We start from the raw sequence: 26,142 nt of genomic DNA on the forward strand, positions 1-26,142 counted from the left end.
AGAGCTAAGTCAGATTTCAGGAATTAAACACTCCATACACCAAGGAGACATAAGCTTGCATGTCATCACTGACAAGGTCTGAACAGGCTAAAGGATTTAAAAATATTCTGGCCGAACAGAATTCCTAATGCAAGCACTTTAAGTAAAACAGTTTCCCTTCCTGAGGGCGAAAAAGGTTATTATACCAGAGAAAGAAGGTTTTTTTAAAATTCTATTTCCCTTCCTCACTGCTTGTGCCCTTTGTTTACTTTATCAAAAAGTTTATTCTTGCAGCCTGAACAGATAAACAGCAAGATCAGTTCACTGATACCAGCTGGCTGCACTACAGATTAATGTTTGCTTTGGGAGGAACTAAAAATAATAATAATAATAATCAGGCTAACAAAAGAAATCGCATCCTTTTCCTTATCCTTCTGCATATTCCCACCACCACTTTTCTTGCTAACCCAAGTGGAGTCAACTGAAAACTAAGTCAGGAAAAAAGATATTGTAAATAAAAGTGAAGCAATATTTTTAGCGGATTATGTCTTAACTGGGTCAGTTCTCTGCAAAGGAGCTCAGAGGGTACAAGTGCTAGCCCTGACAGAGCGTGGGGAGGGAACACTGCCAAGGCTAGGATTACCTCTTTCGGTAGTAAATCACACACAGGTCAGCTTAAAGCAACAGCCAAACTGCAGCGTAGGTGACTAGCGTCATCTTCTCTTTCAGATCATTTGCTAGCCAAGCACCATTGTAAGACTCACAAAGTGTATTTGTTTAAATACAATTCTGTTCTCATTAAAAACAAGTTTCCTAGCAAAGTTTGCTAACTAACTTCCAAGATTATTCCAAAATATTTAAGTTTTCATCCATGTTTGGAGGTGAGATTAAAGCCTTCCTGTTTCTACTGCAAGAAGAAAACCAACTTTGTCTATGCTAACACAGTGGAAATCCAGACAAGCAAGGTTAGAAGCAAGCTGCCAACTTGTCTCAAGTGATGCATTGCAGATATGCTCTGATCCCTTGGGAAGGGGGACAGAGCTAGGGCATGGTGTGGACAGAATTGCCTTGCAAGCTCCTTCAAACATTGTCCATCACAGAGGGAAAGGTTAAAAATGCACACCCATCTCTAGAGGGCTCAAAAATCTGTGAGCCTCAGTGCCTACCTGGGCAGATGCTGAACTGGTGCCTTCTATAGCATAGCAAATCCGCTCTGAAGTTTTCTCCTTTCATTATGCTTAATCATGATTGTTTCCACTGCATTCCGAGTGGCCTAATGATGAACACAGGGCAAAATCAACTATTTCTTCCTATTTTAAGTTTTTCAGCAAAGATTGCTCAAATTATATCGGATCATTGTATTTTCAGTTCATTTTGGTGGCTAAATTTGATGTTCACTTTTAGAATAAAAATCACAGGAGTGCAAAGGTCAGATGGAAAACCTGTTTAGTGGTTGAGGTTTCCCATGCTCAGAGGATGGTTACAGACTTTCAGTTAAACAAGTACTATGCCCTCCTGTAAAATACCTTGTTGGGAATCTACTGTGACAAACCTGGAAAGAACTTTTAAAGAACTGAAATCATGCCCTTCCAACTGGAAATTCCCTCACTTTAGGTTTCTATGTTAGGTATCTTGGGCCACTGTGGTAATTGGAAAAAATCTTATAACCCTAAAGGTGAAAACCCTGGAGATTGCTAAATGAAAGTTTCAAGAGAAGTTCAAAGTACCATCATTAGTGGCAACCTCCAGAAGACATTTGAATGCTGTGCAGGTAAGAAGGTAAGTTCTCCAGACAGGCAGACATCGAGGAGGCAGGGACAGTGGGGAGAATTATAATTTCTATAGTTATTTGCATGTCAACATCTACATTACCAAGAGGGAAATTTCACGCTTCCTCTCATATCACACCAGCTGTCAGCAAACTGTAAGGACTTTGCAAGTGTTAGTCAAAAGGAGTCCAGCATGCTCTTTCTTTACATCGGAAATGTAAGTGAACCACATTTTTGGATCCAAACCTGAACTTCCCCCAAGCTCAAAGGCTTTGGATCCAGGCTTTCAGGTTGTTGCCAGTTGAGCAGACCCCTCTGGCAGGTGCTTGTGCTTAAGGAAAAGTCAAGTCCACATGCTGAAACTAGAGGAAACGTACACATGCTTAGAGTTGTTTTGTTACACATTTAAACATGTATTAATCTAAAATGATGGAGGAAAGTCAAAAAGTTCAGATACTGAATGAAATCATTCTCCCAGACGAAGCAACTGGAAAGAAAGTGGAAAAAAAAACAGTATTTTGATTTAGTGTTGACATATTGTACACAAACATATTGGTGTGTAGAAACGTACATCTGTAAACCCACTTTAAGGATTTCTACAACTATTCAGTTTCGGTATGAGAAGAAAGTTAAAGCATACACCCACTTTTCAGGTTTCAGGTCACTTTGTATCTCAGGCTTTGTTAGGAAGCTACTTGTAAAAGTATCGGTGTAAAATCAGAAGAGATCTTGATTAATAAACCTTCACTATATGTTATGAACTACCTATAATGAGCAAAGAACAAAACACCACACCATCCCACATCACTTGCACAGCAAACTTTTTTTTTTTTGGGGGGGGGGGGAGGGAGATAAACACTATTCAATTTTACAGAGCATAAGGAGGGATGTGGCATAGGGGATGTTATATTCAGCTCCCCACAAGACAAAGTTCCCTGATTAAAAGACATTAAAGGTCAGAGTCCAATCTCAGCTGCACCTTCAAGGAATTTGCCCAGATTTAAGGCAGTGCAACCCACCCCATTGGCTAGACCCTCAGCAGTGAGCACTTTTGGATGGTTTCTAATCCTTGCCAGAGGAAAAGTTAGTTCATTTTATTCCAAAAATCCTTGCTTCACAGCAATGCTGGATTGCTGGAGCACAAATTCCTGCTCAGAGAACAGAATGCAAAAAAGAAGATTTCACATTTCCACACTGACATGTTAAAATCCATCGAGACTAACAAGACTCACATGTAGCAAACTGCAGAGTTAAAATCCATTCACTGTAATACGTTGACACTAAGCTAATCAAGAGATACAGCAGACTGGCTGGCAGACTACACTCCTTCCTCCCCAGAGCTTGCCAGCAGACAGCTTCACAGCTCAGACGGCATCTTACAAAATCCCAGCCACTGGCTCTGCTCTGAGCTACTGCATCCAGCAAAACCATTTTAGAGCCCATTCACATAATTACTTTATGAGAGACCACTCGGCCTGGGAGCCAAAGGACTGTTCTCTTGCTCCCTCCTGAACAGAGGCCAGTTAGCTCAAAAATATTTCCCCGGTTACTGCCACTGGAGACAAACACTGAGCCGTAGCAGCCACCGCTGCCGCCAGCGGCGCTTGGCATGCACATCTCAGTAACAGGACAAACACTGCTCATAGCCGACCTGTCTGCCTGAAGAGACCCGGCCACCCCTCCAGCAGTCTTCAAGCTGTCACCACCATCTCAGTTCAGATGTCCATCAGAAAAAGCAAAAACAACAAAGCAAACAAAAAACCCCCCACACTTCACAGGTTCGCCTTGCCCTCCGAGCACCACGGGCTCCCCAGCGTGTGCCCTCCCTCGTGTCTCAGGCTGCTTCCCTGGAGTCCCGCTGCGGTAATGAGTTCACATGAGGCAGGGAGGGGGATGGAGAGAGGCAGCCTTTTGTGGAAGCTGTCCTGGATCTAACCAGCACTGCAAAGAGCTGACGCTCTTCTGGAGGAGACCGCACAAACTGCTTAGTAACTGCTTTTACACAAACCACAGAGGGGACCTCTGACATGCACCGCACCTAGGCTTTAACCCTCCCCGAGGCACAGCTGGCTTCTTCCTTCCCCGCAGATCCCATTCAGATCCTGCAGATTCCTTAAGATGCTTGGAGGCATTTGCAGCTTAGCATGGATAAATTAAGGTAAATCCCAGCAGAGACTAAACAGATTCACTTGCCCAGACTAAAGAATGGAAAGGGCTCTCATTAAAATAACTTTAAACAGTATTCAGGGCCAAGGAAAACCAACAGCACTGCTGCAAATAGTATCTCGGAGCGCTAGCCCCGGGGCACACCCTCTCCCCACCGCACAGTGCTGTTTAGAGGCAAAGGAGAATACTGCACAAGACCTACAAATTTGGTTGGAAAGCCAGTTCTTAGACAGGGGAATAATGTCATTAGTCACAGGAAGGTCCCCAGTTCAACAAATACTTCAGGACACTCGCAAGTTTTCAGTGACTAAAGTATGCATGTGCTTTCATGTTGGTGTGACAACAGTAACATTGCGGTAAAGCTGACCGAAGCAATTGTGGGTCATTACTTTGGTACCAGGTTTATCGATAAAGTTGTCCCTTTGCTAGCGCAAACCTTAGCAGCTCAGTAGCTTTAGATAAAGGGTGCTAGAGCAGAGCAGGATGGCTTCCCCCTAGGAAGCATGATGCAGTAGTGGCATCTGCTTCTACACTTCCTGCAATCAGTCCAGCTCAAGAGACAAGTGTCCTTCATTTTACAGATCGGGAAACTGAGGCAGAGGGAGGGGACTCCAGGTCACCAGCCAACCTTCAGCTCCCCACTTGTAAAATGAGGAGCAGACCAAAGCTGTCCATATGGTCAAGCTACGGGAGTGGGTCTCTAAGGGCTAATACAGCCAGTGTTTCCATCATTTGCCCATCAGCCAACAAACACGGATTATCCCACTGATTATAGTATTACATGTAAAACCCAGCTATTTTTATCATGTTGTTACAGACAAATGCCAAATCACTAAATAGAGCAGCACCATGCTAAGTACTGGATACGTATTAGACCTCAAGACACCTACAGTGTTACGGACAGACACTAGGTGGACACAGGCAGACTAGGAGAGCAACAAGATACAATACATTGCTGCATTGCACTTTCCTGCCCTAGCCTCCCCTGAATTGCATGCCAAACAAATGAACTTACCGGCTGTAGTGCATGTGTAATGTTATTCTGCTGCCCATGCCGATATAAATATTCACATGAAACCAGTTTACATGAAAACTTGTCTCCAGCTGTTTTTGCTCTCAGGAGGGGAGGCTGCAGAGATGCACTGCTGCTGGCACACAGTGAAGGGACAACAGCGGAATTAAGCAGGGAGGGCGAGCTCAGCTCCAGTGCGAGCCCCAGAATGGGCAGTCAGTACCCAGCAGAATTCATCACACAAGGTCTCGTGTAGTGCACTGCCCTCTCCCGGGCAGCATTTGTAACCAGCCTGCAGAGACTTGTCCTCTAGTAGCAGAGGGAACCCTCCAAAGGGTTATGGCCAAGTATCGCATCCGTGTAAGTGGCTGATAAGTGCATCAGACCATAGATTGCTACACTTAAGAGCATCTTACCCCTGCATGTAGAGATGCTGCAGACAAAGTAGCAGATCCAGCTGGGGAATCAGAAGACTAAATGCTACTCTGCAAGTGAACTTCAATGGCTAACTTTACACAGGAGCGAGGCAAGAAAGGGAACGAACCCACAGGAAAAGGGGCACCAGGGAATTCCTCTCAATCCACAGGAATGCTCAGAGGAAGGCTCAGCAGGCATCACCTCTTCAGTTTCATAAAAAAATAACACTTGTAAATCTAGTTTAAGTACCAGACATTTCTTCTGTATAATTAGTAAAGATAACTTCAGCGTGCATCTGTACGATGTGTCTGCTATCTAATGGGGTAGATGCAAAAGGCTTAGTTCTACCTGTCTCAGTAGAACAATATTTTGCACTATCCAAATACTGTCCTGCCAACATATGGAATAGAGTAGCACCTACTGATGTTCCAGTTTTGTGTTACTGGCAAGCATCTGCAGTATATACAAAACCATATATATATATATTTTTTTAATTCATGGACCTGATCCTCAGTTGGTCTAATTCACCCCAGTTTCACTGAAATACATCGTAATGTCTGAGCATCTGACCCCACAATGTCCATCTGTTCACTCCCGAGTACAGCACTCCAAAAACACAACAAGCATTAGCTCATACCCAGGTAACTAACTCTAGCATCATCTTCCCAGATCTTTCACTGCAGGACCAGAAGACACAGCTTGGTTCATTGTTTGACTTGTTGAATACACAAGAAGTTCACAGAAATTGGATTAAATAAGCATTTTAGAAAGCTCTTTAATCTTATGTTAAGGACTCCAGGCAACTGCAAATCCACTGCTTCCCTTGGAGCCCCCTAAAGCAAAGGAATAGGCTTATTTCAGAGCTCTCACTTTAATTTCTAGCCCATTGATTCTTATTACATTTTTGATTAAAAAATTGTGGAGCTTCCCCCAGTTTCATCCTGTTACTGGCAGATCACTCCTCCTGAGTCTAGTGGTAAAGTCAACCTGTACAAGTGAAAGGGAAAATATCACAGATCATCCCATTCCTTTACTTTTTCCCCCTCGTCTTCTCAGCTCAGCTCTTCCTGATGCTAGTGGAGGATGACCTTGCTAATTAGCAGCATACAAGTTTTATAATCAGATCTTCAGTCATGTAGACCACTGCTCCTTAGAGGCCCCCCACAGTTGCACCATGTCAAGGCAATGACTCAATAGTTTAAACAAACTGACTGAACTCTGCAACCCCCATTTTAATGACTCACAGGAACATGTTCTGAATAAAAGGTGCTGCTTCTAAGCAGAACAGAAAGTTGCTGAGGCACCCTGGGTTATAAAAGTTAAAAAAAAAAATCATGTTTGGTCATCATTTCTTGCTGCTGCAAAAGAATAGGGGATTTCTTTGCCCTTGAGAAGTGGAATGAACTAATAGGAACAAAAATTTGTGGAACAAGAAACCTGATACAGTCCAAATATCCATAGATAGGAAGCTGGGCTGCTATAACCAAGTTTTATTTATCCTTTTTTTTAATTTTTGAGCACCACCAACTCTACTATCCAATGTCCAGAGGGTGAAGGAGAAGAGAGTCCATGATTTAGAAACCTCACTGGGCAGACTAATATACAGAAAGAAATGCAAATAAAGAAGCAACAATTCATACACGAGATCAACATATTTGCATAGCAGAAACATGTCTTTAAAAGGGGTTCTGCATGGCAGATGAAGCTCCATGAGCAGAATCAGGGCGAGAACACTGCATACAAATTCTCCCCAACTTCCCATCACACTGAGCACTATTTTTGCCCGAGATCCTCTCCCCAATTTGCACTGCAGTTCAGGCAATGCAGAAAAGTAAACTGAACTATCATCTTGTGGTAATAAGTCCTACAAATTAACAAACCATTACCAATTACAGCAATCTGTCTATCATCCATGTTTAATGCTTTTCCATTTCAGTGAGTTGCTTCTTCTTCTGGTATTGTGGGAGGAAGGGGAAAACATAAATACCCAGAAGGCTTCTGCTATAACTTATCCTCCGACAATTTCTTCTCTTGATCTTCTCAGTAGTACTTATCTCTCAAAACTCTTCAAATGGAAATCAAGTTATGCCTTCCCTACTTTCACTGCCATCTCTGGACTTCTCTGACAGGGTTCAGTATTGTACAACAGGAGCAGAGCAGGCTGCATATCACTGGGAAGAGGTGGAGAGAGAGACTGGCACCTAAGATAACAATCTTTTGTTATAAAAACCTATATGAAAAACAGAGTATTTTTATTCTAGTTATTTCCTTTGCAGTGTTAGCCAGCTGAAAAAAAAATATATTTGCTGACTTATCTCAGGTTCCCCAGGCAATTTTTTCATTAAAGGAGGGAATAGGTATTGAATGCCAATAAAGAGAAAAATTCTGAGCAAGGCCTGAGGAGACTGCAACTGAACTCACTGGGTTTAGAAGTACTTCCTATTTACAGATCTCATTCTTCACATGATAGTTATACTTCCTTCAGTAACCAGCACCTTTGTAAAGAGACCAAATATGCAGGAAAGGAAGGTGTTCCTCATTTATTTCACTACTGAAGGAAGAGCAGCTCCAAAAAGTCCTCCAAGAAATCCCAGCCTTGTCTCATTCAGATGGGATTTCCTTCTGGAGATAGCACCAGAGAAGTTGGGTTTTGTCCTTAACTGCTCTAAACTGTTTCTCATATTTCAGTCTTTCTTCCTTTAGATAGATATGAAGAATTGCTTTTCATTTCCAGCTGCAATAGGGACACAGCTGTAGGACAATGGACAAGTGCCTATGATTGCTGGACAGTCAGAATTGCTGCATTCCTCTGTCCTAGGGAAGGACAAAAACAGAAATACTGCTAGCTCAAGAGACAGGTCTCCAGCCCACTGATGAGGAGATCTTGCTGGTTTTTGCAGTAACAGCGGAATCTTGAATAGCCTCAGTAATGAGCTGCTTACTCCTTTGTGCCTGCAGATTCATTACCATCTTTTTCCCAGCCACCAGCCTTGAGCATAGACAAGAATACATTTTTTCAGTTAAAAATACATAATCCACATGTAGCCTCAAGCTCCTCAGCCTGCAGAAACATGGTCCACTCGGCAAAGGCTCATGCATCCATGTTAAGCCCCAGTAGCAGCACAGCCCCATTAGAGGATTCAGATATCTCATGACAAGCTAATTAAGGACTTCTGGGGACAGAGGGGCCTGAATTCAGAGCACCTTTTTGGCAGGAGGTATCTTCAAGCATACAAGATACTAACCAGCAGCCAGGTGGCATGAATAGCTACATCACTGCTGAAAGGGCATATGAGTTTGCGTGTCCAAGAACGATGCATTTTTTGACAAGAGGCTATGTTTTGCTTTCAGCTTCAGGATCTCTTTTCATGAGGAACTGCGAGCACCACAAGGAGGATCAGCTCTTGACTGCAGTCCCTGTCACACTTCTTGTCTCACCTTCTGGGTGCTCCTTCTCCTTGGCTATGTTCAGCTACGTGCACCTTGGAGCTGTAGCTCCCAGCAAGTCTCAGTGCTACATACTGCTGCTCAAAATAGCACTATTGTGCATCAGACCCCAAAGGGGATTTTAGCTCATGTTGGCCAGCTCATATAGCAAGGTCCCTCCTCTGCCTGTTGTGGGAAGATGAGGGCCCCTTTCCCTCATCTCCATCAGGCTGTAGCGCTCTGCTCTGAGCAATCATCACTCAGCCCCTGGGAAACTGCTCTTCATACTCCCACACTCTTTTTTCATAAGCATTCTCTACTTGTCTCATTACATGGAACAGGAGACCACAACCACACTTACAATCACTCTTCAAAACAAATCACTGATTCAAAGAAAGCCTTGAACTTGCATGATCCAGGTACTGGGTTAGCATGGTACAGCCCAGCTTGCTGTGGGGTTCTGCTGATTGAAGGTGGGTTACCTGCAGCAGTCTTTGCCACAGATATTAAACCCAGGGAACAGCATAGATGCAGAGATCTGGGTACATGCAGGTATTTAAATTCAATTCTGGCTACACCAGGATGAATGTAGTCTGAAATTTAAGATATAGCCACAGAAGCTATAAGGGACCTTTTAACCATCTATTAGCAATTAATAGATTATACAGAAAAATGAAAGATATTTCCTCAAGTACCACAGCATCACAGGAAATTCTGCCTTTTATTCCTGCTGCACCTTATGTCCCAGCAGCATTTCTCCTTGCGGCCTTCCCTTTCTGCCTTTGGTCTCATGCATTCTCTCACCGCGATGGGCAAATTCAGACTGCCTGCCTGGGGGTGGGGAGTGCTTGATCTCAAGGGGTCAGAAAATAGTAAAAATCACCCCAGAGAAAAAGATACAGTGCATTTCTCTGTCATGCTCCCGCAGTGAACAGAGAGGCTGCTCAGTCCTTGTAGGATGCAAGAGAATTGGGCCACTCAGCTGTAACCCCGACAGGAAAGGACTCTGCCACTGCAGTTCTTAACTGCAACCACGTGGCCTCAGTTATTGCTGCTGTAGTTACCTGCACATGCCCTCCATTGCCCCCAGCAAAGCAGAGGGATGAGCACAAGGTCAGAGTCAGGTCATGGAAGAGCAGGAGGAAAGAATCCAGGCAACGTCATTACTACCAATTTGTTTGCCACCTTGCCCATGTCTCAGCCCCAGTCCAACACAATCACCACACCCAACGAGAGTTGTCACTGGTATATTTTCCACAGGTCAGGCAATTATGCTCTAATAGATGCAGCTGAAGGCATCTTGCCCCTAACAATAACCTAACTCTGCCCTTCCTGTGGCCCAGTAGCAAAGATGCTCCCTGCCTCACAAAACAGAGACAGTCTCAGACAGAGCTAACACTATCCATTCTCTTGCAGCAATGACTTTAAGGAATTTCTGCCCATAATACTATGCCAGGCCATGTCTCAACACGAAAGGCATGGAAGGTGTTTCCTTGGGAACAGTAACCATGGCAAAGCTCTTGCCAGTGTCTTCCCCTCTCTACCTACAGGAAGAAGAGAAGCAAATACCTAAGCTGTCTCCAATAGCCCACAGGTTTCTACAGCTGTAAGCAGCCTGGAACCTCCTCGATCACAAATTCAGCAGAGAACTTTGAATAATTCTGTGCTGTCTTTTTTCAGGTACCAGGCATTTTTGCCAGGCTGCACCGAACTCGGAATGCCTCCCTAGAAAGGATGCAACTGGAAACAGCATTGCCAAAAGGTCAACCAAATACTGCAGTGCTTAGGCAGGCACTGAGCCCCTAAATCAGCACAGATAACACGAACGGCCAACAGAAGCAGAGTGCAATGAGCTGGCTTTGCAATTTTCAAACCCTCGCATTGTGCGTTAGAGCCCTGTTAAAGCATCTGCAAACTCCATTTTACTGTAAGCAGCAGCTGCCAGAAGATCACCTGCTTCTGGTCCACATCTTTTTCTGCAGAATGTTGTTTTCCACACTGAATGCAACTCAAATACACATTTCCAAATATTTTTCATCAAGGAAGAACCAAAGCTATCTGTGACCTCAGTTCATGGCCATCTGAAAAAAGTTTTGCTGAAGAACTAATTAAATCATAACAAACAATTCAATGGAAAGTACAGTCATTTGCATGTTTTGAGATTTCTGTCATGTACTAGCAAACATTATGCTTCCGGATTCGAGCTTTGCTAAGCATTTATCCAAATTAACAGAACAACCAAAACCAAAGGGCTCTTTGGTTAATCTTTCTCTCTAATGACAAACAGAAAAGTGTTCTGTTTCAGCTATCTCAATATGTGATTAAATAATCAACAGCATGGACTCAGCTAACATCATTCCACTTCAGAGCTTACATGCAGTTGACAAAAATTGCCAGGACACCAGCATCTTATACTAGCAACCCAAAATACTATCCTGCACACCTTACACAGAGCACAAAAACCTTGGCAGGCCAAGTTTCTTTTGTGGGTAGAATGAAACCAGAAGCTTCACAATGGGGAAGATTTTGACCTTTTGCTTTGTAATTTAGGAGCATGGGGGTGACAACATCAACTGGGTCATGAAACCCAATGCCCCATCTCCTTGCATTGGTTTCAAAAGGGTATTATATGCACAACAAATACCTGCTCCAGACATATATACAGAAACCTCAGTGTCTAACATCCTAGTGAAATGAATTTCTATTCAGGAGTCCAGCATTCCTTTTTAACCTCCTCTAGGTCAAATCACTGCAAATATCCCAGAAATATACAGCCAAGTCAAGTAACATCGTCATACTGCAGTTAAGATCCCAACCCAGCCAGTTCTCTTTAAATTATTTACATCACTGACTCCCTAGAGAAAGTATTAAAAAAATAAGCTCTTTGCAAATCTCCGAGGAATTAAATGCAGCTACCACTAAGAAAAGATGCTCTTTCTGTTAAAGATGCTGCACATACCTTTGTTTGCCATGTGCTCCAGTTTAATGCACCTTCCTATAAAATCATGGTAAGATTTCATTTCTCCTTCTGTTATTCGGACACCAGAGAAGGGTGGATTCCTGGGCACCTGTTGTCCACATTTCCGACACCAAGAAGCCATTGCCGGAGCTCAGGAGACTCTTGTCAGGAATCTGCTCTCTCACTTTGTCTGCTGGAATCCAGCCTGGTTCTTCAGCTGTCAGTCCAGGCTGGTGACTTTATCCCACTTAGTTCATTCAAGGTCACCACCACCAGCAGGATGTTCACCATTGCAATTGGTTAAGACTTTTATAGGCTTATTGACTGTGTTTGTTTTCCCTCCTTGCTCTCAATATCAGTTTACATTATTCTCTCATTCAGAGCTAAAGCTGTAAACCTAGGCACAAGCCCGTGCCCTTCCTTACCATTAGTTTAAAGCTATATTATAAGCTAGGATGAGGCAAGAGGATTCCAGAAGCATGCTGTAAGATCACAGGATGCCTCTTAAAGAGAATGTCAGACATGGCCACAAAGAATTTTGCTTTAAAAAAGTCTTCCTTCATGATTTCTAGTCCCTTTCAGGCTTATGGTCCTATGATTCTTCATTATTGACACGGGGCTTTTTACTCTTGCATTTCAGCTCGAACAGTGCAAGGAGACTGCTCTGCAGAGCTGCTCAACTAATTACTCGTATGTCTGGCAGGGGTGCTGAGAGGCTGCAACTGAGCAGGAAAGCCCTCTGCTGTGGTGCACAGTCCCTGCTCAGAAGATCTGATGATCTAAAGGACAAGCAGCAAATGGAGGACAGAAGGGAAGTATTACTCACAGACGCACTCTGCTAGCTGTGCAGCAGCCGCCACCATCTCTCCCCCTCCTCCCCACACAAATTTTACAAAGTTAGATCCTTCAGTTTGACACCAAAATGAGTGATCTGGAACATATATTTAGAAATCTCTCTTCAAAGATGCTGGGTATTTGTTTAGGTTGACTTTTTTCCCTTTTAACTATTCCCATAATAAATAGCACTGATCAGAGCCTTGTGGAAGTAAGTGGTACTCAGGGATGTGAGTGCAGAGAAGGCTGAGGCCTGGTGCAGTGAAATAAAAAGGGTCCTTCCATGCTGGGGGACTGCACAAAAGGAGGTGCATGAAGAGGCACAAGGCCAGTACTGGTGACAGTGCAAAGAATAAGACATGAAGCTAACAAACCAGGGTTGAGCTGCAACCCAGACCTCAGCCACAGGCACCTGCATGCAGAACAAGCTTCCTGCAAGGATTTTATCGGCAGGCTAGGAGAGGTTTAGCCTTCTCTACCTCAAGCACTACTGAGTTGGCACTTCATAGTTGCCTCCAGTGTTGTTCAGCTCATGGTCCCCTCAGATCACAGCTGAACCCTAGACGTGGAGTGGGAAAGGCAACACCTAACACACACAAATCAGAGGATGCATTAGAGGGACAAAGACACCCAGGGAAAAAAAGCCTCCCATCATACTGTTACTGAAACAGCAAATAACCAGGAGATGGAAAAGCATGAATGCCTGGTGGTTAAAGTACACAGAAATCAACTCAGCCCTACTTCTCCCCCACCCCAAATACTTCTGCAACTTCCCCCTGCCAGCTCTAGCACTCTCCAACCAGTGAGCTGGTTCAGCTCTCTAACCCAGCACACACAAACTGACCAGGCATTTAAAGAGCAACCATGCCTGGGAAGGGGGGAGTCTCAGGACCTCCCCTTTTGGTTACAGGAAGCTATGAAGGGGGTCCCCAGTCCTAAAGATCTGTGCTCCCTTGCCCCTAGGTTTTCAGTGGCATGAAGCTCATCACCTTCCTGTTCTTTGCCTTTGCTACCTTGACTGCAAAATGGGGACAACTTGCTGAGCTGTTGGGTGACCCAATTCACTGGTATCCGTAAAACATTTATTAGAGCTTCCATAGGGAAATTGCCAGAGGACTGTAGTATTTTACAGATGGGAAAAATAGTGGTGCAGAAGTTTGCAGAACATTGCACCATGACCTAAGAGAACTGGAAACATAGCACAGAGGTTTTAACTTAAAGCCCGTCTGACCTCTTTGCAGCTTCTTTTCTTTCATTTCAGGGGCTAAAGGTGTCCTTTCAGACACAGACAAACATGATGTACCTTAGAAAATAAGCTTTTCTGACTCCATGCTGTGTGCACACATACACAGAATAATGGCACTTAAACCTTGCACATGTATACATACAATGTGGGAGAGTCATCCAGCATTTCTGACAAGACACTTGTCTGCCATCCTCCCTTGCATACTCTGTTCCCACTGGTACACAAGCGGCATAGCAACAGGAGGCTCCGCGAGACACTCAGATGCGAGGGAGGCGGCTCAGTGCTGAAAGTGGGATGCAAAGAGAAATGAGCCATCAGTGTGAGCCTGGAAAGCACAGCACGTCAGGAAGACGATCCAAAATTATCTAAAGGTCAGTCTTTCCCTAGAAGATGCTGACCCATTCCCCTGCTAAACAAATGCCTGTGATGCCTGGGGTCCCCCACCAGTACCCAGCTCCAGGAATAAAGTAGTCTGTTACCAAAAATGCCACCAGCATTTCCTCATAGATAACCGACTTTCCAATTTTCCTCTTTTAACTAAAGAGAATCATTCTAACTGAAAGCAAGCTGCTGTTCTTTGCACACAGAAAAGCATAGCAGAGGGAGCAGGTACAGAAAACAGGCATGCCTGCTTCCTTCGGTTGTCTCCAGAGACGTCACAGAGTGGAAGGGAGTTATTTTCCTGTTGCTCCAGACAACCATACCTAAATGTTTGAGAAAGCTAATGAAGAGGACATTTTCTGCTCATGAATTGTCTGTATCACCTAGCAACAACACGATCAGGGCTACCCTGCCAATGAATAAGCAAGGAAAGAGATGCAAAAGTCTTGTCAGAAAGAAGAAAACCCAGATATTCTCAGCCACCATTAACCAGAATCACTAGCGGAATTGTACTAGTTCCTAGTTTCATTAGAAATATCAGTGCACCTTGGCACTGGAGCTTTTTTATTAGGGATACAGTAATGACAGCAAGCACCATTCTGTGTGGCCAGAGGATGGCCACAAATTTAAAGTCAACCCAGTTAAACCAGTTCAAGCCCCTTCTCTTCTCACAAAGTAACCTGCTTCTGCCCCAAGAAAGCAGTGCTCCAAGGGCTAGTATGACTGGTCAACACAGACCCAAGCAGCAAACACACTGTATCTCAATGATGTCAGTGCCAAGGTACTGCATTTCTCATGAAGAGCCCAGAACTGAGTTTGGGAACAGCATGCATGTGCCGCAGGAAGGAGGGACAGAAGTCTCCCCCTGCTGCATGTGCAAATAAGGTAGCTAGAAAATACTGTAAAACACTCCCCATTTGCAACTTACCCAAAGAGTCATTAAAATTGAAGGAAAGTAGACATCCCTCTTCCAACAGAGCCTTGTAAGACCCCTCAAGAAAATTTATTAGAGTAGACACAAAATTGCATCTCCCATCCACCAAAATTACAATAATTTCAAAAGTTAAAAAAAAACAAACAATGAAATCAGCAAGAAATGCTTTACTTATTCATGAAGACAAACAGCTCCCAGCACACACAGTAATCCACAAGGCTGAAAAACAAGAATCTGAAGCCACTGCTGTTATTAACAAAAGATTCTGATACACATAAAATCTAGAAAAAAAAAATCACATTTAATTCCTGAAACCCAAGCTTCACACTTTCCTATTTTCTATGTAGTGTTTTAATATGAAGTTTGAACTGTTCTTTGTTAGGTATGCTGGAACATGCTATTCCTTTCTGTATATAACTCTGACCTCCTTTCTGCTTTCCCTGCTGGCCAAATTATGAATCTGATAAGCCACAGGGCATTTTAACAGCTTGCAGTGAAGGTCCATTCTCAGGGCACAAACAGCACTTCACACCATTACAGGTAGCACCTGCTCCACTGTTCAGCTAGAAAGCCAAAAATGGTCTTTTCTATTAACTTATTATTTTCTTCCAACTAACAAAAAACAGTCCAGGGCTCCCCCTTTCTCCTTTTTTAATAGAAGTTTGCATCCCAGGCATTGCTTTAAGTCCTAAGTAGTTAAGGGAACAAGTGGAATTAAAAAAAAACAACCTCTGCTGTTGAAATTACTTTCAGCATACAGCACTGCTGTAATTACAGCATGCAGCTACTGCACTAGAAGGCACTAATTCCAGTGCCATATGGCTTCAGGATCTCATTACCCCGATCGGCTTAAAGCAATTTCCTAACTGACAAACAAACATTTTTGGTCAGCTTCAGCAGTGGGAAACTAACTCTGTCACTGTTGGTGCATGCTTATTCCCATGCAAGTTGCCAAAAAGCAGGAGTGATTACAGTGAAGATCAGAAGACAACCTAGTCAGAAAACCTGTGTTGTCATCTTGGACCTGGAACCTCATGGACATCCAGGGCAAGTCAAAGATCTTCATCTCCCTTAAAAAGGATTCCAATACCATCTTCCCTGGATTAGAGAAACTGCCAGGAGATGAGTGGAGTCCTCATGGGACAAGCAGTGGGCAGAACTTGCTGCCCCACCTGCAGCATTTATTTTATCTAGCTCTCCTGACCTCTGCAGCTAAGCATCCATTAGCAAGGACAGGAGTCACTTCTGTCCTGCTTAGGCATTCGTTTGGCAAGATCGACCAACAGACTCCCCAAATTACCAACCTGCAACTGGCACAATGATAAAGTGCAACTGGATCCAGGATTTAGGCTTAACTGCAAAGTTATCCAGTTTTTGTCAAAATGCCTAGGGAAACAAATGAGGCTAAGAGCCTTCCTGTGCAACACATCAGAAGTACAGTTCTTGGCTTAAGGAGCTCTCAGTCAGGGAATAAAATGGAAGACAGGTGAACACAAGAAGGATAGATGAGACAGAGATACCAGGTAGCCTTGAGACAGTTATGATCAATAAAACTGGGCAGGCATGTCAGGTCACCGTTCCCTCCTGCTCCTAAACACCATGATCACCTTAACACCAACCAGACTGTGCTGTGAGAGGTGGAGAGAGTTCCCGTCTCTGTGCCATTGCCCTCCAGCAACATCGGGGGTGCTGGAAAATAAAATCCCTGGACAGAGGGTAACATGCTTTTCTCCTCCATACTGGTGTACTCTGCCACTAACACTGAGTAACCTTCAGTGTGACACTGATTCTAGCTAGCACCCAGAGCCCTTTTCCTTTCTCTCCCTCTTCTCTACTTCCTTGTAACCAGCCACTGGAGCATTGGCAGTGCAGAACAGCAGCTGGATCCATGCAGCCAGGACCACCAGGAGGGCTTCCTTCCCTGAGGAGGAGCTGTGCACACTCCCTCATGGAAGCAGCATTTTTTATTGTTGCAATCTATAATTTAAAACAGATAAAGGAGAACCGGAAAGACACAGGGCTAAAAATAGGATCCGTAAGAATCACAAGGACTGTTGATACTCATGGCTTTTGGACACATGCCAAACGCTAGCCGATCAGAAAGAAACATCTTCTCACATTACAAAGTACAGTAAAGGCATTTGCAATGTTTTACTTCTGTCTCTCAAACACCTAACATCAGTTACCACACAGGGTGCTACTATCGATCTTTTCCTGTCTGCATGTCTGTCTGCACTGAGGCTCACTCAGTCACTCTGAGCAGTCCATGGGGAAAAAAAGTATCTAAGTATCTCCTGTATCTAAACTTTTCTGAGCACCAAGACTCTGATGAGGCCCTCTCAGCTGACAGAGATGCATCTAACACACTCCTTTCACATCCCCTAAGGCAATCCTCACATCCTCCTAGGCAACTGAGGATAAAACAAACATGACCATGTCAGTCTAAGAGGAGTTACTCCCTATAGCCAAACAACAGCATGGCAATTGTGAAGCACACGTTCTTATTTTTGTTCCAGGACTGCTGTCAGAAACCAGAGGGATCTGCCCACAGAGTAGTGTTTTAGTGCTGGTCACCAGCAAAGGAAAGGCTGCCGCACTCTCCTCTGCGTGCGCCCATCAGGGCAATCACCCAGGGCAGCTGGACACTTGCACACACCTGTGGTCAGGCAGTGCGGATTTGTCCTGCCCAATGCCTGGTGCTGCACAGAGCTGCTCCTTCCTCACATCTGGCCACAGCTTGAGCCCCAGAGCTGTTCCCGGTTTTTCTACAGCTTTGTCTCTAAACCATCAGCCACATCAGATTTAAGGTACTAGCAAGATACAGTCTACAAGGTGATCTCCTAAATTAGGCCGAAGGGCAGTATGTAGCAGGAGAAATAAAGGAATGGATAACCTACCAGCCTGTGCTTCGGCAGCAGGTACCCTCCGTTTACCTCTGCCCAGCCGGAAGACTCTGCACCAAGCACCAGAGCGCTGCAAGGCAGGGATGCTGCCTCGCCACACACAGCCATGCTCCCAGCCCTCTTCCTTCCCTCCCCAAGTAGCGCAATCACTGGTTTTCATCATCCTACTCCTAGCTTGAGTCTGTGATGTCTAATAGCAGGGTAAATTAACAAGCTGCTCTAACAACCTATTTTCACAAGATTCACAGGAACCTGAGAGTTTCAATCCTCTGTCAAAACCAGTCAAGAGTTCTAAAATCATATGGAAGAGAGCCAGCTGGGATAGACAGACAAAACATGAGCGCATAAGCTTCGTTTTCTTTGGTAGCAAGGCTAAAACCATCCGGGGACTGAACAGGCCAACAGGCAGGTAGATCTACACAGTGCGAAAGAGGTTTCTAAATCGGCTTCAGAACCAGAAGCAGTAGAGCACAGAGCTGCACCTGAGATAACTTGTCCTGCAAGAGAGTGCAAGGGTTTCTCTGCCACACTACACTAGCCCACAAAGACCTTCCCTGCCAGCTAGGGCTAGACCTTCAGCCAACATTAAATAAGGACAGTGCTTTTGATTTCAATAGCATTACAGACTTAAATCACCAAAAACTGAGTGGTGCAGTGTTCCTATGAGATAAGGAATTGCTCTTTAGTCTGCCAAGAGATCCCACTGCAAATGCTTTCTGCTGACCAGCACAGATTAACTCAATAAAACATATCTAAATCCCACATCCATTTATGGACTCCAGTCCCAATAGGCATAAGCCCCCCCCTCATGGAATATAGCATTAAATAATGCTTTGTACTTCTTCAGTGATTCTCAGCTGAGCGCTTTGGCACTACTGGGAGATTGTTACTCCCAGGAAATAGACAATCCCCTATTTAATCGCCAGTAAAAGGAGACAGTTTAGCAATCATATTCTTTCATTTTAATACTTTGAGTCTGGGTTTTATTTTATTGTGCATCTGGGAACCACTTGAAGAGGGCTTAGAGTGGAGGAAAAAAAAGAAGAAATAATTCTAGCTGAAGTTTTGCCCCACAAGAGCAAAAGTTTGGGGAGGAATGTACTAAAAGCATATCTGGTAGATGTATATACATCTCCCACTGGCTTGAGAGCACTTTGGATTGGTTTATGCTGGGGTGGAAACTTTAAACACAAAGATGTTCTGCTTAAAGATGCAATACCAAAATGGCTTGGAAAAAAGCTAAAAGCAGTAGGGTCACAATTAGAATTATTCTGCTGACAAGAATAAGACCAATTCAGAGTAATACATGAGACTGCTGACCTGACCACAAGGCAGGCGGGGCATAGGGATCAAGTGGCATGCTCCTGAGGACAGGTCTGTCTACGCCACACTTATGATTCTCTGAGGTACTGAAGACCTGAGGTTTGCATTGGTTTGAGGTGTTTAGTCCTTGTTTCAAGGATCTACAGCAGCACTGACTTAAATCAGCATGATCTCTCATGGATCTGCAAACTAGGAGTATCTACCAACACCACCTCAGTAATAGAGCCCCCTTCTACATCAGCTGTGCTTAGAGCACAGCTCCAAAGATATTGAGAGGCATGTTGTAACAACACACACAGTTCCATCTGAACATGAGGAGAAACTTCTTCACTGTGAGGGTGACAGAGCACTGGCACAGGTTGCCCAGAGAGGTGGTGGAGTCTCCTTCTCTGGAGATATTCAAAACCCGCCTGGACGCGATCCTGTGCAACATGCTCTAGGTGACCCTGCTTGATCAGGGGGGTTGGACTAGATGGTCTCCAGAGGTCCCTTCCAACCTCAGCGATTCTGTGATTCTGTATTTGCACAGCAGAAAGGAAGGTTGAACCATACATTGTCAGCACATACACACCTTCTAAAGAAGCAGACCTGACACACAGGTGGCACACAAGTCTGCTGGAGGCTGCACTGACTCAAGAAGTGATTCCAGCTCCCAGTGCATCTGCTGCTGCAGTGCACAGGCTACACAGAGCTGCAGAGATGTCTCTTACTGCAAACACTTTTGTGCCTTCTAAACATGTGTCCCAGCACAGGGAAACATCACAGGCAGACTTTGAGCACCACTCTGCTCACCCCTTAAGTGCTTCTAGATAGCATTGGAAGCCAGCTGTAGCACCCAGGACACAGGAGAACTTGCCTCCATCCAGCTTATCACCCAAGTTAATTCCTAAGTGATATAAAGACATTCAAAGTAACTGAGCTTCTCTCTTCCCTCCCCAGATACTACAGCATTTGAGCAGTCTCTAGTTTTCCTTCCACCTTCTGTAGCCCTGCATGCTCCGAGAGCTCTAGATTAACAACTGAGTTTACAAAATTACTATCTACAGTCACCCTGATTGAAAAATAATCTAATTGTTTAATGTGTTGGTAAATAAAACATAATTGTTGCTTGCCTCCCTAGGCTCTGGAATATCATCTTTAGGAGCTCTTACAAATAATTATATCTCTTCCTTTCTTAAGCCTCTGAACCACACTAGCTTGTAGCATTAGCTTATAGAGAGAGCAGAAGGGAGAAAGAACACTTCTCTCACACTATTCCCTACACTGCATAATCTGATTCAAGAAGAAAAAGGACATAACAAGCAATTAAGAATTAGAACACAACTATTTTATATTATCTTATGAGGAAAGTGCTGGGCTGCAATCAGCTTCTCTTTGTTTTCCTTAAGAGAGGCTCTAAACAAGACTAAAGAGATAACAACTAGCACTCCATGAAAACAAGAAGTTACTTAGACGCCCCTGGTCTAAACCCAGATTCATTTGAAATATTATTGGTAAGTACAAGCTATAAGAGAAAGAGGGTTTTGAGTAGAATACATACCGAGAAAGGGGAATCAGTCAGGCAGCTAACTACTGACCTGGTCTGCAACAGACCATAACTCAGCAACACTTTTTTATTACATCCTCATGGAATACAGATCTACCCCTATTTCCACATGAGCAGCACAGCATAAGCCAGGCACCCTTTCTCCAGCTGATCAAGACTAAAGCTTTCAAGCCCTGCTTTACAACCTACCAGAGAGCCCCCAGCCTCTCTAACCCACAACCTACCTTTTCCTTTCTCACTCTCCAGCTAGCACCTCTTTTCACAGCTGCTTTTGAGCAGGCTCCCCAGACCCCTATCCATTCTCCACCCCACCATTAGTGACAGCACCTGCTCCTAACCTGTGCCAACATTCAGATGTGGGAAACAAAAATGTCCCCCTTTAACCACTTCCTTGCTGCTATGTAGCATAAACATGTGTGATTCCTCACACAATTTCCCTGTGCACCTCTTGACTTAAATATACTTAGTTCAAGGATAACAATTATCAGCTGTGCAAATAATAAAGCAGTATCATTTTTTTAACAAGTGTCAGAAGCATTGTAAGTCCCCACCAATGAAGTCCAAAATCTCCATACAAGTAGTGAGGCGTGAAGGCAAAGAATCTTCAGCTGGGAACTGAAGCACAAGATATTTATGCAACTTGTCCAAAATCAATAGTTATTATTATGACAAAGCTGAAAGATAAACTGAGATGTACCAAGAAATATCCTACTTCTTGTTTAAAGCCTTGAACACTAAAGTGTCTTTCAACTTTGTTTCACATTATTTGTAGGTATCCTAATTTTTTCCATCACTGCATTTCAAAATAGGGGTCTGGCTCATTAAGGTTTTGCAGTTGTTTGTATCAGGCTAATTACTACCTACATATGCTTTCAGAGGCAGCAGGTCTGATGGTGAAGGCAGCTGAACTGAAACTGATAAGAATGCATTAACTGTTTGAAATATAAAACAAAATGTTTAGAAATCAGGCTCAGTGACTGATCCCAAAAATCAGCACTGCCAGTAGATGTGGCAGGCATTTTAGAGCATGTGGGGTATACTAAGAAAATATTTTGCAGCTGGCAGGAGCCTGTTGTCAGGCTTCTGATTGCACTAATCAGCCTTAACTGCCCTGAAGAGCCTCACCTGGGACCCCCACCCACGCACCCTCCACTCATTGCTCCAGCAGCTCCATTTAAGAGGACCCCCCCAGGTTCTCCCTGATTTTTGTTTGGGGGGGTTGGGGGTGTACTGTTGTTCCTGATCTGCAAATTGGAATTTTTTTTGTTATTGGAGCCTGTCACCGTCCCTGTTCTACTCATACTGCTCAGGTACTGTGGGATGGTGCCCTGGTGGGTGAGGGTGGTTGCCATAGCTCTAGCTTTGTCTTCACTTATGGCACATCTCAGGTCTTGCTACTCTACAGCATGTATTTAAGGTCTTTAAAACATCTATTGTATTCAATTAAGCTATCAAAACACAACAGACTTGTAAACTTGCTGAAAAAGAAGTCCTCATAAGATGAGAATCTGTTCTTTTATTTGTTATGGAGGAAAAAATGGAAGATGTGCTTTTCTTCCCCCCTAGATGAAATAAATTAAAGTGAATGACTCTAACATGAAATTTGTACTCTAGTTCTTTCTGGAGAGATCAAGAACTACCCATGTGTAACTAAGTGATATGCTCCTGCAGTCTACCCTAAATCAGATGACAAGCTTAAATTAAGAAGTTATGCATGTCTAAATCTTTGTATGATCAGTAGCTAGCTCACAGGATTTTGTTGCTGGAGACTATGCTTTCCCTTGGACTTGTACTGTCCAGGGATTGTGGACCTTGATGCTGTTGTAGCATAAACAGTGAGATGGCCTCGTTTCTATCAGGCTTGTGCACAGGGACATAATTGCACTCTCCTGTGCCCTCTAGTGGCTCATCAGGAAGAGCAGCAGAAATGGGCACCATCCTCTGAACGTTACTGGATCAGGTACCAAAAGAAAGCAACTCCAGGGCACCAAACTCTGCAGCACCATTAAATCTCTTGGAGAAGGAGCTTGAAGGAGTAAGGCTAGGGCTAAAGGTGTCTCTCTCTGACCTACTCAGTAGCACCCTGTCCTTCAGCTGATCAGGGAAAGAAAGACAAAATGGGTTCACCCCATTCCTGGGGGACTTCAATGGTAGAAGTTGCAATACAAAATGACATAGACATCTCTGCTGCCCTCTCCCCTGAGACAGAGAAGGTCACTCTAGCATAGCTGCCTTCCTGAGACCAGCAGACTGCCCCCTAGACAGCAGTCCTACTCTGCTAGCCAGAGGAGGAGGCAGGGGGTCACTGCTTGTTTCATCCCTCCTCTATAGCTGGACTGGAGAGACCTTGTGTGGTGGCAACATCCCAGCTCTGAAGGGGAGAGCAGGACAGGCAAAGCATGGCCTGTGCAGGCATGCCAAGATGGTTCAGGGCCAGGCACAGTTGCTATTGCAGATGCCAGGGCAGGATGGGCACAGACTGACACTGGCAGCCTCCTCTTAGCTTCTGTCCAGACAGTGGACAACTCCTGAAAGTGCACTTGGCTGTTAACTTTTTTCTCCAAGGGTGCATCCTGTACAAGTGCACACACTCCAAGTATCTGAACAAAGACTGAAAAAGCAAATTCTGGAATATGTTCTTATGTTTGATTTCAAGGGGGATTAAAGATCTAACTCAGTTTACTGAAAGCATGCGCTGTTTCCTTACTGCTTGGGCAAAGTAGACAGGATACTGGGTCTCAAGGTCATGCTGAACAACGGCTGCCATTGCAATTCCTATCAGCATGTAGCCCCCTTGCACAGATTTGGGATTGAGTGAAGCAGCAGCTCCAACTGTAGAGCTGATCTTGACACACTTTTCTGCTTCCCAGTGATATTGCCTGTCCCATTCAAGAAGCTGCTATGTGCAAGACTCTGCTCTATAGGCTGAATGTAATTCACCATGATCCAAAAGGAGTATGCACAGCTGAAACTGCCTTCTCCCTGCCTGAAAACAAAGCCAGGAAGTAGGATATCTGAGCTACAAAAGTAAGGACCAAAAGCTTTACCTCAAACTGAGCTGTGACTTCAAAGCCCATTGTGAATCCTCTACTGATCCAATGTGGAAGGGGCAAAGATACTAGATGCTGATAGCAGTGTGAATGAGATGGACAAAACAGTGTAGCTTTGAATCTCTTTAAAACAAATTGAATTTTGTTTTTGCACTAGTGCTGAATAAGCTAATTGCCACAATAAGGGTGAACCAGATTTTTCCAGAAATCATCCTGCAGCAATTATTAACATGCAAATGTTGGGAGCTTTCTGATTAGTTATGCACCTGATAAGAGCTCAGGGTTAGACTGAGGTCACAGCTATTTCTGTTCAAAATAACCTGTTCTCTGAGTATTGTAAGATCAATAGGACAGCTTCTATGTATGTCGCCAGCTTTGCTGGCTTTTAGGCAGCAAACACTAATATTGATCACTTCAGAAATTAAGCCTCGGCTTCAGAGACCTCTGAACCAAAGTGTAATGGGTAACAGTGAACATCAGGCTCAAATGGGGCAAAATATTTACAGTCCTCCTTTGTGGTGTGAAGGATTATTGATTGAAAACAAGAGGCAAATGTGATAGAATTGCTGTAGCTAGAGTTACCATTAGGATTGCTCATACCAAGTAAAAACTCATACCAGGTAAAAAATGCATTTGAAGGGTTAAAGCTGTAACATACATAACCAATAGACAACACATCCAAATCATCTCATCTCTACTTATCTATGTTAGCATAGCTGCATATGTCTGCTGTACTTTCCCCTAGTCTTTGATTGTTGGTACTTCTATATCTTTGGAAAGGCCTAACTGAACCATAGCTACTGCAATAATTTTGGATGCACAGATGTGCTACATTCACATAATTAAATATGGTTGGTAACTTAAGAGAGCAACTTTATTACCTTTAAAATATTGAAAGATAGTCTCTGGTTTTAGATTTTCTTTACCCCTCCATGTTTTGGGTATTTCAGGTATCTTGAAGTGGTTCTTCAGAGTTAGCTGGGAGTAACTCCTCAGTCTGTGGAGCTGAGGCATGTATTGAACATGAAGAGTCAGATCCTGTCAGCAGCTGTTGCCAGGCAGACCCAAAATGCTGTAGACTAGCATTCTTTGGATTGTATTTATAGTTTGGAAGCAGATAACTGCTCTTTTATCCAGGGCCAGCTGTAGAGAATTCATAGCCTCAGGGAAACTGGAAATCATACAGCTCAGTCATGCAGAGAAAGCAACAGCTAAATGGTTTGCAGCCCCTCATATCTTGTTGCCCTAGGCAACAGCCTGCACTGCAGAAGTGGTAGATCCAGCCTTCCTCATGTGTGTAGCATGGTGTTAATATATGGATTGACACTATGAAAGCCGTACTGTAGTACTAGTGGTGTGCCCACATATTGGATAGGTGTTAGAGGGGTGGGTGCATAAACAGTCTCATTAGAGCTGAAGGCTTGTGTTCAAGATCATCTTTGACACTGTACAAAGACTGGTGGGATGTCCTTGTACCCTTTACAGATGCAGGTAACTGGAAGCATAAAGATTATGGCCAGCATTCTGATGTGGGGCACCTGACTCAAGGAAAGCTAAGCCAAGAGGATAGTGAGCTCTTAAAGTAACTGACCCAAGATCTCCAAATGAACCCAGGGAAATCATGGCACCAGGCCATAAGTCTCATATCCCAAAGCAGTGCTTGCACTGTGCTGCCTCTCAAACCTGCTTGCAGCACGGGCTATAGCTGGGTCAGCTGTACACAAAAATCCTAGTGCTTGCAGTTGTTGCAAGACAAAGACCGGGCCCTGCAGGGTGCTGAGTGCCAGCAGTTCCCCACTCACAAGAGTGAAGAGCTCTTTGCATCTTTCTGGATCAGAGCCTTCCTGTTGCGCTGTTGATGAGACCATTTGCAGTCACCTCCTGGCAATGTTTCATAGGAGTCTGGCTTCTGCAGCAATATAACTGTTACTCCCCTGCTTGAGAAATCCAGGGCCAGTGACCTTAAATTGCAAGCTGAACTAAAAATTTCCCCAAAGGACCCTTGCATCTTTTTAAGCTTCCATATAGTCAGCTTTGCATTCACTGTAAGAGTCCTGCACTTATTGTAACAGAGTCTCCAGAGAATCTCTGTTGCATTCATGTAGCCAGGGAAGCTCTGCCAATGTCAGGGAGAGCTGGCTCAGCTTCCTTGAGTTAGTCTTGCAAGACAAACCTCTGTGCTCTCAAATCAGGAGGG

The 26,142-nt window shown here is 44.1% G+C and overlaps 1 protein-coding gene across 1 annotated transcript in view; it reads right to left on the bottom strand.

Annotated features, from left to right (window-relative positions):
* MCF2L2 (MCF.2 cell line derived transforming sequence-like 2) overlaps window positions 1–11,870 on the bottom strand; it is a 165,102-nt gene extending 153,232 nt beyond the window's left edge. The window contains exon 1 of the mRNA XM_067301662.1: window positions 11,729–11,870. Within this exon, the coding sequence (XP_067157763.1) occupies window positions 11,729–11,870 (142 nt within the window). The remainder of the gene's footprint in view (window positions 1–11,728) is intronic.
* Window positions 11,871–26,142: the final 14,272 nt, after the last annotated feature.

Source organism: Apteryx mantelli, chromosome 9 (assembly GCF_036417845.1).
Source record: "Apteryx mantelli isolate bAptMan1 chromosome 9, bAptMan1.hap1, whole genome shotgun sequence".
In the NCBI taxonomy this organism is placed as follows: domain Eukaryota; kingdom Metazoa; phylum Chordata; class Aves; order Apterygiformes; family Apterygidae; genus Apteryx; species Apteryx mantelli.